Source organism: Erithacus rubecula (assembly GCF_903797595.1).
Source record: "Erithacus rubecula genome assembly, chromosome: 2".
Taxonomy (NCBI): Eukaryota; Metazoa; Chordata; class Aves; order Passeriformes; family Muscicapidae; genus Erithacus; species Erithacus rubecula.
In genome coordinates, this window is record NC_136685.1 from 104,307,372 (window position 1) to 104,321,684 (window position 14,313).

General features: G+C 51.4%; 1 protein-coding gene across 1 annotated transcript; it reads right to left on the bottom strand.

The window, feature by feature from the left end:
* Positions 1-9,519: 9,519 nt before the first annotated feature.
* LOC306798750 (tubulin tyrosine ligase 3-like) lies at positions 9,520-13,698 on the bottom strand (the record flags this gene model as incomplete). Its single annotated transcript, XM_079298954.1, has 11 exons — positions 13,272-13,698; positions 13,086-13,189; positions 12,708-12,995; positions 12,439-12,567; positions 12,245-12,359; positions 12,041-12,148; positions 11,648-11,816; positions 11,425-11,573; positions 11,106-11,352; positions 10,593-11,025; positions 9,520-10,521 (listed from the first exon to the last, which is right to left on the bottom strand). Exons 1-11 carry the CDS (start codon positions 13,309-13,311, stop codon positions 9,520-9,522), a joined length of 2,784 nt encoding a protein of 927 aa, XP_079155080.1. The 5' UTR covers positions 13,312-13,698.
* Between the last annotated feature and the right edge of the window lie 615 nt (positions 13,699-14,313).

Below are 14,313 nucleotides of genomic sequence, written 5' to 3' on the forward strand. Positions count from 1 at the left end.
AAAAAATTAAGATAACCATGGGTAGGAAGAGGCAGATGCAAGAGGGAGAAGCATACAGAGCTGGAAGTGATGTAGTAGAAACACCACTTAAAGAGGAGGAGAAAACCAGCATGGTTCCTGTCTGCAAAGGAGAAACCAGGATGAAGTGCAGGCTTGGAGAGGGAGAGATGCAGAACAGAGGTGAAACAAGGCAGACCAAATAGATTTCAGTGGTTGTGATGAGGCAGAGGGCATGAGGGATAAAGCAAAGCCAAAAGAAGGATGACAGCAGGTAGCAGAAACTGAGAGACCATTTTTTGGCAAAAATGACAGCAGGAGACAGGCCAATGTGCTTTTGCCATCCAGCTACACTAGGAATTCAGAAAGGGATCCTCATGGATATAATTTAACAGCCTTTTAGTTGACCTGAAATCTCCAGATATTCACAAGCATCTTGAAATGCTGGGGCTGAGTGTGGCAGGTTGGTTTTGTTAAGACACTCTCACTTCTTGTACTGTCTTCACATCTGTGGTATCTATGGATAAAAATAATTCAGTACAAATATAGTTTGTGTCTGTCTTTAAGAAATCAAAGTTGTTGTGATGCCTGGGGCTGTGACAGAGAGCATTAGAGAAGCTCAGGCACAAAGCTGCTGCTGTAGGGAGGCAAAAATATCTGGAGTTAAAGAACGAAACACTTCTCCCCAGCCCCTCTCCACCAGGCTCGTGGTTAATCAGCTGTGCTGCCGACAGCCCCCTCTGATATATTAATTAGCACAGCACCCTAACAAGGAGCGCAGAGCGCTGTTTCGGCGGCGATAAGCTGAGCTTTTCTGTGCATTTCCAGGCAGGCTGGCTCACACTGAGCTCTGAGCCTGCTGCAGCAAGGGGTGGAAGCAGAGGGTGGAAAGCTGGAGAAGCTCTGATCTCTCACTGGAGAGATGGGAGGCTGTGAAGGCGCTCTCCGAATGCCGGCAGAGCGGAGAGAGCCAAAATGTGGAGCCAGCCCCCAGCAGCACAGCTGCAGTGAGCTCCCAGGAGGGTTCCTGCAGCAGCCTACTGCTTTTAAAATCTGGTCAATAAACATTAGGTAAAATGGATGTTTCTTTGACAGTGTGTTTATCTGAACTTCAGTTACATCAGGAGCTAGCCCGAGACATAAAATGTCTTGTGCTGGTTTATTAAAGAGGACCTTTAATTACCTTATTAAGAACTGGCCATTCTCCCCAAGTAAATGAAAATCCAAATCTGTCAGTGCAGTTCAGTGATGATTATTTGCATCCTGAACATCAAAGGGCCCAGTGGTGCCATAGAGAGGCTCCAATGCCCACAAATTCCCCTCATGGCATTTTCATGTCTCCTGCCTGCAGACACTGTCCAGTGTGGCTTTTTGAATGGGATTTGGGGTAAAACAAAAGTGTTTGAATTGAAACCTGACTTTTGGGTCTAGAAATGGAGTACTGACCTCCTGTTTGGGTTTTGATTTGAGTTTAAAAGCCACTGTAGGGTAGGATGATGTGTTTGGGGCTGGCTTGCTGTCTCTGCTAGGATTAGGAAATGGAAAATCCTGCAGCATTTTCTCCCAACCTACCCAGTGTAGTTTGGATATGGGAGACCAGAGAGGCAAAGCACAGGCAGCACTGACCCTGAGTTTGTGCTGTTTCATAGTGGACCACAAACTGGCAGCTTCAATCTGCCAGCTTGAAGGGAGACTTGGTTGCCAAATGACAACTGCATAAACAAAGCAGAAGTGCTGCTGAATGATTTGATGTTGACGTGGGCTTCCTGAGACCTTCCCGTTCAGTGACTCAGGCCCTTGGTCCCTCATGTGCTCAGACACATCCACACACAAAGGATGTTCAGGCAGTCTCCTTCTGCCACATTGGCTTGCTTTTTAATTTTTTTTAATTATTAGTTGTTAATCCCACTCAGCCAAATGCTATAGATTTTACTGAAGAGGAAAAATTGCTTGTTGCTATCCAAATAACGCAGCCTGGAGCAGTCTTGGAAGCAGAAAGTGCATTTACCTGCTATTAACCCAGCTCCTCACCTAAACCCAAACACTATAACCTGGACAAGCACCTCCCTTTGCCCTGCAGCACAGTTGTTTAAAATGACTCATTGTGGACCAAAATATGCATCAGCTCAGAGAACCCTCCACTGCATAACCCATCATTTCCCTGAGACTGCAGAGTGGGACAGCACAGGGCAGCAGAGCTCACAAGGGATGTTGAACTGGCCACAAGTCATAGAAGCAACAGGACTGGTGAGGAATAACCTACTTTAGGATCCTCATTTACCACTTACTTTTCACAGGGCTGTCAGAGAAAGCTGTTTCACCCTCTGAAGAATCACATGAGTTAATTATGACACTGGTGGTGGTGGTTTATGCTTGCTGCAAGCACCCAGTCCAAGGGGATAATACAAAAAGAAAGAAACAAGGTTCTATTTGAGTTCTGATTTAAAGTGTAAATCCCCTGGTGCTCATGGCTCTCTGTGCAGCTCTGAGTGCCAGGATCCTCCTCCAGAAACACCATGGCCAGAAGGTACCAGAGGGCTGGTGCGAGTTAACCGGTAATAGCGGCAGGAGCCACAGAGTCTGTGAAGCAAAATCAATGGAGCAGGATCTAAAAGCTGTACTAAATAACTCCTCAATAATCATAAATCTTGCTACCAACAGCTCTCACGCTGCTTTACGGTGGAAATGATGCCCTGGCTTTGCAGAGGAGGGAATTCAAGCATCGAGGAACGGAGCGATCCTTCCTGGAGATGCGGCAGAGAAACAAGGGTCTGGATTTCTGGGTCGGTGTGTTATCCACAGGGCTGCATTGCCTCCCTACCGTGACCAAGTGAAGTGGCATAGGAACAGCCTGCTGGCGATTTTCAGCTCCCTGCCTTTAGGGAAGCATTTCCCTCTGGGCCCTGCGGAGCAGCGCTGAGCCGTGGAGATCGTCCAGGAGGATGCTGAGAGGCAGGGGAGGAGCAGCCTTGAAGCAGGTCTGCCTCTTCAGCCAGGAGCCTCCCTAAGGGGTATTTTTTCTCTCCTCTCAACTGGTATCAGTACATGCAGGAGAGGCAGAGCAGTCTGTGCATGGTTTAAAAATCTGTTTTGCAGCAGGTGATGGGAACAGCGGAGCTCGGGAGAAAACGAAGCCTGCTGGAATATGCAGCAGCCTGAGTCCACCCCTGCTCACTTGTCACAGTGTTTATAATAAAGGCAGCTTGTGTCTTAACTTACTTGGAAAGCACATCAGGCAGGGATTAGAGAATATCCTCCCCTGGGTTTTTCCCCCAGAGTTCTGGGCAAGACCCTGTGAGGGCTAGCCCCTTCCCTGAAGGAAAATTGATGCCTGATCTAAATGTGGAGTTGTAAGCAGCAGTGGATGGGGCAGGGCTAAATTTCTGAGAATGGCTCCTGATGCAGAGAGAAATTCAAGTGTCCTTAACCCTCATCCTACCTTTTTTTTTTTTTTTTTTTTTTTTTTTTTTTCAATTAATACTGAAGTCTGTAACTTGATTAAACCAGTATTTACCTGACATGAGGTAATAAGGATGAATTAACTTTTCGGTGAATTCCCTTCGGTGTTATTGGACAAGAAATCCTTCACCGAGTGACTTTAGGGTTTGTGTTAGGGACAAAGAAGAATCAAACCAGCTGTGCCTATGCTGAGGTTTTAATGAAGGTGAGAGTGTGATTTTTCTGCAAAAGACTGAGGCTTTGGTCTCTGCCTCGGCTGCGCATCACCAGAGGGCAGCAGAGATCGGAAAAAAAACATAACTGCGAAAACCCTGCAGCAGTGGCCAGAAAACGGGGAGAAAAATCTTCTGTTCCATATGATGGTGAGCAGCCTGCGGGCGGTGGGTGGGGGCAGAGGTGGGTGCGAGTTCCCCCGGGGGCCCTGCACGGCTGCTGCACTTGCAGAATGCAAAGAGAGCTCAGTGCCTCTGGCCCGTGCCCTGCACCAGGACCTCTCTCCTGTCAGCTGCCTGGCAGGAGGAAAACGCAGCGGATAAATATTCGCAAGGAAGGCAAAAAGCGGCTCAGATTGACATCTGTGCCCCAAGTCCTGCTCTGGGCTGGGAAGAAAATAGAGCGTGCAAAATGCTGGGTCCCTCTTGCTCAGCCAAGGCAAAAGCCTTGTGGAGGGATCTTTTCCCTGACAGCGACTTTTATTCATGGTATGTGGGTAAACCATCCCCTTCCCCCGTGCCATCGCCACCACCGTGCCCCAGCCCCCAGGAGCAGACCTCAAACACAGGCAATTTCCTCAAAGTAATCCAGCTTTATGGATGGGGAAACTACTTGCTATTCCAGCCTCTCCAAAACAGGATTGCTAGGGATCCAATTTTTTGTGATTTATTGCATTTATTAGTATTAAATAATTATTCAACTTGATGTTATTAGAAGCTCCAGTGGAAGGAAGGTGCCAACATTTACCTTCCTTTGGAGTGAACCCCTCACAGAAGCAAAGCTGCCTGCTGAGGACTTGCAGGTAGATTTTTGGCATATATTTGAAGGATTAAATAGCCTAAAATACCCACTAGGCTGCTGACTGCTTTGGCACTGTGTTTTGCCTGTTTGGATGTGACTTTGAATTGTGCCTTTCACTTGTGCTGTAATTTTTTTTTGGCTTGGTTTATTGCTTCCAGGCAAATTTCTGAATGTTGTCAGGACCCTGGGCAGAGAACCCACTGAAACAGTTCTGTTTGTCTCAGCTGCTGAAGTGTAATCCTTTTGGAATTACAAGGCATTTTTTTACTACTAAAGAAAGGAGAATGGTCTTTTTGTGTTGCTGTGCCATGGGTCCATCATTCTTTCTCCTTCCATGCTTTTAGAAGGCCTTTGCAGTGCTCCTGAACAGGAGGAAGGGAGGTGCAGGGAGGAAATGGGCAGCCCTTCAAAGCATGAAGGAGAGGCAGGTGATGAGATGTGGTACTAGAGCTTGACCTGTGCAGTTGTTTGGTTTTTTGTTTTTTTTTTTCTAGTGCCTCTTTAACACAAAATTCCCAAGCAGACTTTGGATTGGGAGCTCCATACTAGAACTGGACTCAGGATCTCTCTACCACAGTTTCTTGCTGCAGCCAGATTTCAGACTGAACATGTCAGTGGCTGAAGATAAACTAAAGACAGTGTTGTGGAGAGTCTCTCAGGCATGTTTTACATGGTACCAAGGCACAGAGTGTGGGATAAACAAACTGGGATGTCTGTGGGGTTAAACAGTTTTTATGAGATCTCAGAAAACTCTTCTGAAGGTTCAGGCAGGATTTAAAATCTAGGAGTCTGACAAGGATCTTTACCCTGCTCCAGGCACATGTGTAATAACACCCCAAGGCTCCCCAGTTAGCAGCAGGATCAAAGCAAAAAGAGCTCCTCAGTGGAGATTTACACCAAACTCTTCTGCTGAGGGTTCTGTCATGGTTTGGAGTGATCCAGCCTCTCCCAAGCTCCTGAGACTGCTGCAAGCATTCCCTGTAAACAGGCAGTAGTTAACATTCAGCCTTGCAACTGAGGTGTTTGGTGGGGATGGGTCAGACCTGTCATGAGCAATTGTTTGTCTTCCCTGGCTGGATAAGCATGCAAAGAGAGTCAAGGAAACAGAACCATCCAAAGCCCACAGATCTGCTGTTATTCATATTAGTGAGAACTATTGATGGCAAGTCTCAAAAGTCTGTTAGAACAGGGATATTAAGAATGAAGTTTTCTTTTTTTCTTTCTTTCTTTTTTTTTGTTTGTTTTTGTTTTTGTTTTTTTATTTATAACCTTATCTTGAGCCTGACAAAAATGGTCAGTTTTAAAGTTTTGATTCCATACCCCGTGCAAATTTATTTGAAAGGACCATATTTCAGCATTTTTCAGATCCTGCTATGGCTGCTGAAGGGTCACATTAAAAAGCAGAGCAACATGCATCTCAGAAACTCATTTTCACTGAATATTTTTATATTCAGGTAGAGCTTCCTCCCACACTGAAAGCACACTGCACAAGCCTGGCCTCAGCAAACTCATTTACAAAAAGATGCAAATCAGTGTTTCAAATGAGCATGGTGCCTGTCAGTACACAGAGGCTTGACTGTCAGAAGGTGGATATTCCTTGTTTACCAAGAAATTAAAATCTGTTCACCCAGGAGAGCTGTAAAGCTTTCAGAGTCACACAGTGACAAGGAGAAAGCATTGAGTGTGCAGGCTGGGAGGGGATACCCCCAGCTGTTGGCATTTCACAGGCAGCCCAAGCCAGCTGGGAGGGGGGTCTGCACCTTTGCCAGTGTGACCCCCTCAGCTGGGACAGGGTAAATGATGTGGGAAGAACAGGGCCAGGCAGCTCCAGCAAGCTGAGAGGGGAGTGCTGCCAGGAGGAACCAGCCATTGGGAAGGGGGGAAAAAGGTAAAAGGGGATGAAAGTCATGAGGAATTGATTCTATATCTATTTCTTTTCAATAATGGTTGTATTTGATTTCTTCTTCTTTCCTCTGTAGAAGATGCCAGCTTACTCTGGCCCATCAGATAACAATTGCTGACAGGCATCCAGAATTAATAGGCAATTTGAAGCTACTTCTGGCTCTTGTGAAGGTTTCTGTTGGCCCTGTGTAATGGCTGCACAGCTCAACAGCAGCTCCCTATGATGTGCCAGGCTTCTTCTGGCATCTTTAGTCACTGGGTAGGAGCTGCATTGCACAAAACTAACAGATTCCTGTTTATAGACTGGTTTCTGTGTTTCTACAGCTCTCCTGCCTTTGGGGATCCCAGGGCTCTGTTTCTCCTGTGAGCAGCATGTCACAGGCTGTAGCAGGTGTAGCAGCTCCAGTGTGTGAATTCCCTGCAATCCCTGTTCAACAGGAGAAGAGTTGTTGGGTTGTACAGGCACTGCTGGTAGTATGAGAGGATTTATTCACCCCATCCTTCTGTAAGATCACATTCAGCAAATACTCTGCTACTTTTTTTTTTTTCCCTGCCTTCTTCCCAGGAGGTCTCCATGGCTTATAATGCCAACACACCATGATTTAGTCTTGACCTAGTCAAGTCCATTTTGGGGGCAGCAAGTGAAGGGATGAGGAAATTCTCCTTCCTCCATTATAGTAAATCCAATTCCTCTTACTGAAAGTCTTCCCTGATTTGATATTATAAATGAGGTGTTCCTTGGAGCTATGACAAGAGATTTGTGGCAGTAGTAATACTAAATTTAATTTCCTGTAATTCAGTCTCAAACAACTGATAAAGGGTTATTCAGGAGCCATTCAAAAGTCCTAAGCTGTAAATGTATTTATTAGTTTCACTGTACTTACAGCAGCCCAAGAATTCTACTTTGTGGAATTTTTGTCTGTTTTGCATTAGTGTATAAGCACAGATTACTGGGACTAGAACAATATTTGTGTTTCAAGCTGCCTTTTAGAAAAATCCAACTGAATAGTAAATGTGTTTAAAACGAGGAGGAAAAAGCAGCTTCTTGTATTTCAGTCATAAATACATACTTAGTGAAATATATGATAAATTGGGGAAAATACATGTACTGGATGTAGGACACCTGTAAGATTAACCTGAGGACAGAGGTGAGAGGAATTTTTACCATTGTATGTTATTTTGTGCCTTTTACTGAAGCTGTTGTGGTGCCAAAGTGATGAGTTGATGTCCTCTTTGCTTAGCATGAGGTAACTGTGATCATGTCTCCCTCTTCAAACAGCCATAGCAGAGACAAGCTGGGAAAACTCCAGGGAGACTTAGAGAAGTCTTGGGAACAAGGAACTGCACAAAGGGACTCATTGGGCAGGTTTGCCCAATTTTGGGTAGGTGTGTGAGGGCTGCCTAGGTGGGGGCAGGGATAAAATAGGGAATTAAGTGTTCATGAATCCAGCATGAGGTACTTGTGTTAGTTTGAAACAATCCTTGAAGGCTCCTCAAGTGTTTGGACTTCAAAGGCAAATCACAAAGTGTGACTAAGGTTAGATGACAGTATGACTGTGAACCAGCACTAGCATACAACTCCTGTGGCCTTAGGTTGTGTACATGTGTAGAGTTCATCTTTCCTTTCCTTCTTTGTCTTTCTGCTCTCTGCCTGCTTAACTTTTCTGCACTGGCTTCCCCCTTTCATTTATTTTTTGCTTGTGTTACCCATCTCAAGAAGACTGAGTCACAGTAGTAATCTGTTTGAACTCCTACCTGCAAATTTCCTTGTTCTTGGTACATTTTCTGACACACAACTGATTCAGCTTCCCAGAAGGATCTGTCATGTGGGAGAGCAGAGCTTTCCCCTCTGTTAACAAGGTCTCTCTCTCTCTCTCTGACTATCCCTTGTCCCCCTTTAAAACCATCCACCAAATGATCACTCAGCTTTTCCATAACCAGTCCATTAGCACAGTTTCTTTCCCTCTCTCACAGCTTAGTTCCAGCATTTTGTTTAACACCCTTGTTTCTGGTGACGTCATTTAACTTTGACTCTCATCCTTTGACTCTCCTTGTGACAGCTGCTTTCAGATCCCTAAAATCTTCCTATACTGCTGTCATTGCTTCATGCAAGAGACTCTGCCACTCCACTTCTGATGTACAAGGGGTGTCTCTAAATACATCCTCACTGCCACCCTTAAGGACAGTCTTGAAAGATTCTTCCTGACTCCAGCCAAGTCCCTCTGTTTGCTCTGAATTCTCCCTCTGGGCTACTGGCATGTGAATGAGTTGACCTGTGATGCAAAAACATTTTCTGAGCACTGGGTTTTCTGATTGAGTGGTAGATATCAAAACACCAATTAAGTTAGCTCTTCTCCCTTTCTTTTTGTGGGACAACATGTGGAGATGGGAGAGTCTACAGCCCATTCTGGCTGGGATGAGAAGGCACAAGGATGATGCCCATAAGGATTTCCTAGGGGAACAGAAGATGGTCCCACCGTCAGTACTTGCTCTGCAAAAAAAACTTTTTCAGGGGCTACTCACCAACAGGGGTACATGATCCAAACTAATGCAGGAGATGGTTCCTGCTGCTTGGCCAGGACACCTGACTTCCCTTTGCCAGCCCATTAATCCCCACTGCTCAAGCACCCACTTCTTTCCTTGGCACCCACACAGGATGGGATTCCTCCTGCCATCCCCCTGGCATTGCAGGGGCCATCAGCCCTGCCAGCACTCTGTGCCTGAGTTTCCAGTGCCAGTGTGTCACCACTGCCACAGCTCTGTCTGGCAGGGGCTATCGCAGGCAGACAAGAGTGGAGGCAGCTTTTCCTGCCTCCTCTGTTTGTATTCCAGCAGAGGAGCTGCCCTGGCAGCCCCAGTTCCTGCAGCATCATCCCTAGCTTTGTCCATGTCTCCCACACACAGCAGGTCCAAGCCAGGCTCCTTCTCATGGAAGTTTACTAAAGCAGGAGTGCGGGTTGAGCTGGCTGCCGCGGCACAGCAATGGGGTCTCGTTCGCATGGCAGGCAGCCGGGTGCTGCTGTGTCCCCCCATCCAGCATGGGCAGGGCGCTGCCACCTGGTGGGGGTGTCTCTGTGTGCCAGGTCTCCTGCACCCTCTTGGGAGCTGGCGTGTGCTCCTGTTCCAGGCAGGGTCCGGGTTCCTCTGTTAGAGTACTGTCCTGGCAGCAAGGCCAGCAGGAGCTGCTGCACAGCCCGGGGGGCGCCAGGGTCTCCTGGGGGCTCTGCAGGGCTGTGGCACAGGCCTCCTCACCGGGGGCTGGGCACTGATCGGGGGCAGAACTATGTGGGGCCGAGCAGCCTGGGGCTGCCTGCCCGGCTGTCTGGGCTGGGGCAATCCCTGGCTCCTGGCAGAGGAACACGGAGGGCGCCAGCAGCGCCTGCGCTCTTCCTGGGACAGTGGCAACCTATCCAGGGGACAGCTATCCATCGGGGATGGAGTTGCCTTGGGCTGAGCTTCCTGGGTGTGAGCTTCCTGAGGCTGAGCATCCTCAGGCTGCCCAACCAGGTGAAGGAGCCACGGCAGCTCCTGGCTGTCGGTAGAACTGCCTGAGGATTGCCAGGGGGAACTCCTGGTTGCTCCCCAGGGCAGTGACACAGGTCCTCTGTCCAGAGGAGAGCTGGGGATTGGTGATGAAGCTGTCTGGGTTTGAGCATCCTGGGTGTGAGCTTTCTTGGGCTGACCTACCACCAGGTGAAGGAGCCATGGCAGCTCCTGGTCTGTAGCAGAGTAGTTTGGGGGTTGTGAGAGGTTTCTAGGGGCTCCCTGGGTTGGTGGTCCAGGCACACTGTCCATGGAAGAGCTACTGGTTAGGGGCTGAGCTTCCTCGGGCTGCTCAGCCGGGTTAAGAAGCTGTGGCAGCTCCTGGTTCCCAGCAGAGCAGTCCGGGGGCTGTGGCAGTGCTGGAGGGTCAGGCGAGGGTGGGCAGCAGCTGCTCTGCAGCCCCCCAGGAGGCAGCTTTTCCCGTGCTGCTCCGGACCAGGGGACCTTGGTGACTCTGTCCCATGAGGGCGCAGGGAGCTGGAGAGCACTGGGTACAGCGGTGGGGAGCTTGTCCTGGGATCCATGCTTTGCCGGCCGGGCTTTCTTCAGGGAAGAGCCTGTGACCAGCAGTTTCAGCCCCACAGGTAGACACGAGGCCACGGCTGCCTGCAGGGAGACACAGCGGGCAGTGGGGGCTCGGGTGCCTGGGGTGTGGCTGTCCCCAGCCCCCAGCCTACCTCCCTGTAGAGGAGCTCGAAGGCGCCGATGGAACAGGCGGGGTTGTCCTTGCGGTCGAGCACGAGGCGCAGCGTGTCCCGCTGGACGTTGGCGCAGAGCCGGCGGGTCACCGCCGAGGAGGGGCTCATGGTGGGGCAGGAGTTGATCTCCAGCAGCCAGGGCCGGAAGTCTTCCCCGATGAGAAAGTCGGCCCCGAAGAGCTCGAAGCTGCCCTTGCGGGAGCCCACCTGGTCCCGGGCGCAGCGCAGGGCGCTCAGGATCGCCGTCTTCATGCCGGGCACCATCACCTGCTGCCAAGCATCCGCCCGCCCCAGCTGCGCCAGATGTGCCTGGAACTGCTTGTTGGACCAGATCTTTTCGGGGGGCACGCGGGGGTCCGGGTGCAGTGTTTTGTACCGCTTCTGGACGGAGACGTTGCAGAGGTGCCTGGCGCTGCGACAGGGAGAGCGGGGCTGGGTCAGGGGGTGCCGAGGGCTGGGCAGTGCCAGCCGGGGGTGAGGGGGGACACTCACGGCTCCAGGTGACACAGCGAGAAGGGCCGGGAGCAGAAGCGCAGGTAGCATTCTCGGTAGAACCACACAGTCAGTGGCTTCCAGTCGGTCACCACGAACCACTGCCGGATGTCGAACTTGGTGTTGAAGACGGTCAGCGGCCGCTCCACGTACTTCTGCACCACCCACTCGCACCCCCGCGCCGAGAGGCTCGTGCAGTTCTGCGCCTGCTTCAGCACCTCCTCCAGCCGCGTCGCGCACACGATGCCTGGGCAACACAGTGATGGTGGGATCCCTGCTCCGCGGGGATGTGTGTGCCCCATTCTTCCCCCAGCCTTACCCCTGCCGCGGGATTTGGCGCTGGGCTTGAGGATCCAGACGTTGAGGTTGCCCTCGATGCAGAGCTGCGGCAGCTGCTCCTCCAGGCGTTGCAGCAGGTGCTGGCACTGCTCCCGCTGCTCCCTGCTCAGCACCAGCCGGGTCCCCTCACTGTGGGGGGACACGGGGGGCTCAGCACCGGCCCCGCCACTGTCCCCCCTGCCCCCGTCTCGCTCAGCACTCACTGTGCCACATGGTAGTATTCCTGCAGGAAGCGGTCCCAGTCGATGCATGTCCGGCAGGGGGACGGGGTGTTCCTGTCGATGTCCTGGTGTGCCAGGACGCCCAGGTGCTGCTCACAGACCTCCAGGGCCTCCTCCAGCAGCTGGGGATACAGGGCGGAGCACGGCCCTGCTGTGGACGGCATGGGGTGAGCAACATGACTCCTACACCAGCCGAAGCACTGAGCCTCCCTGTGGGACGGGTACCTTTGGAGCTAGAGCAGGGTCGGGAGAAAGGGATCCCAAGCCACAGCCATGAGGAGAGGCTCAGCCTCCAAGCTCAGCCCTCAGACACACCCGTAACGCTGAACTCCCTGTGTCATCCTCCGCCCCGCTCAGCCAGCTCCATGCACTCACCTGGCACCTTGTCGGATTTTGGGCGCTGCTCTGTTCCCACCGGACTGTCTCCGACCTTCTGCAGGGCCAGTTTGAGCAGGCTGCGAGCTGCCGTCAGGCGGAAATCCTCTGTAAGAGGGAAGCATCATGCCTAGGCAGTCCTGCACAGGACACAGGGACACTGGAGCAGGAGGAGTGGCAGGAGGGCAGCAGCCCCAGGCTCACCAATGAAGGCTTCCTGCTCGTCCTCGATCCCCAGCCGGTAGCATCGGGGGAAAAAGGTGTTGAAGTCCACTTGCTGGAACCAGGGCAAGTTTCGCAGGCTTTGGCACAGCCCCTCCTGTTTAGAGAAGCCTGTCATTCCTTTCTGGACCTCCCCACCCCCTGTGCCCCCCTCCCTGAGGCCTCTGTGCTCCCACCTTGGTGCACAGCGCGTACAGCCGGGGGTAGCGGTTCACCACCTCAATCCTCGGCAGCAGGTTCTGGTCAATGCTGCTCAGGCGAATGGTCCAGAGGAAGTTCGGCACCTGGTCCTGCACCAGGACAGACTGCAGGAGGGAGCGGGCTGGGGTGAGCCAGGGAGCCCCCCCTGCCCCAGCCCCTTGTCCCAGGCCCTCCCTGCTCCTGAGGGTCCCAGGGGAAGGACGTGGGGAGCTATGCAGAGCTCAGCCCGGCCCTCTCAGCTAACCATGAGCTCATGGATGTTATCGGAGTCCTCATTGCACTGCTCGCTGCCTTCCTTCACATCCTCATTGCTGTCCCCCTTGCTCTCATTGTCGTGTGGCCATGGTGGGTTCAGCACTGTCTCTCCCTGCTCATCACTGCCGCCGCTTGTCGTCCTCTCTGGCTGTTTCCTTTGGTCGCCAGGCTGCTGCTTCAGCTGTTTGCAGGGCAGCTTCCTCTCCACCCAGCCGCGGGCGCGCAGCAGGCGGCGGATGACGGGGTAAGGGCCCTGCACTGCGAAGATCTTCTTCTCCTGCGGGGAGAGCAGTGAGCTCAGCCTGCCCCACCCTGAGCACAAACACAAGCATGTGGCGTCTCGGGGCAGTGTGAAATCAAACCTCACCTTAATGGCCTTCTCCACATGCAGCTTGGCCTTCCTGAACCGCTCGGACTCGGCCGTGTGGTAGCGGCCATGGTGGTGGTCGATGTTGACAGCTGCCACCTGCCCTGTGAGGACAGCCCCATCTGAGCCCACTGTCCCCATGTCCCGTGCCCACGGGGCGGGAAGGGAGGGGGAGAGCGTGCTGACCTGTCTGCTTCTGCCTCACTAAATCTGGGGCTTCTGACATGGCATTCCCTGACCTGCCAAGCCGTCTGCCAGCATCCCTGCTGCACTCTGCAGCCTTGGGATGCTCTGCTGTTCCCTTGTCCTTGGCCCAGGGGCAGCTGGGATGTCACCTGCTCAAGTGTTGTCCCTGGCTGAGGGGCACTGTGCCCACAGTGCTGCTCTGTGTCACACTGTGCCAGGGTAGTCTGATGGTGGGGGAAGCTGTGGGTGGCTCTGCCTCCTCCAGGCCAAGCAGGTTTTCCTATTCCCCCATCCCTTAGGGGCCGCAGTGGGTGTGCTGCACAGGGCACAGCCTCCCAATTCCATCACCACTATGATGCCACAATGCAGGATGCTCTGAGAAGCCTCAGTATCACAGGTCCTTGTTCTCCCCTCTAGTGAGGGACTTTAACAGCTGCTGGAGAAGCAACACAGCAGAGTGCAGACAGTCCAGGAGGTTCCTGGACAGCTTTGATGATCCCTTCCTGATACAGGTAGTAGGGGATCCCACAAGGAATGGTGTGCTGCTCAACCTTATACTAAGAACCAGAAAAAACCTTGTTGGACATGTGAAGGCTGTGAACTGTCCTAGGTAATGTCCATGACAGAGTTCTGCCAGAAACACAGTTTTACCTTACAGTATAATTTCTGACTGCTGTTTGATTTTATTTTGATGGCTACTGTTCAGCAAATTGCCCCTTTGCTTCTCCTTTTTTCTGAGATGCTGTTTCATTTACAATTGTTGCTCCTTGCCCACACTACCTTCTATGACTTAACTGAAACACTACCATTTTTGTTATTTACAATCATCTGCAGCCAGCAGAAGTTTTATGCTGGCAGATAAAAGTCACACACTGGTCATTCAGTGTCATTTCACTCTGATTCCCTCTGAGGGATCTATTAACAAGAACCTCAGTTACCTGGCCTCAGAGATGGGTCATAATGTTAAACTGGCATCACAGACAGAGTCCCTTGGCTGTGGTGGAGTGATCAGTGGAGTTCAGACCTGTTGGAACCTTCTTCT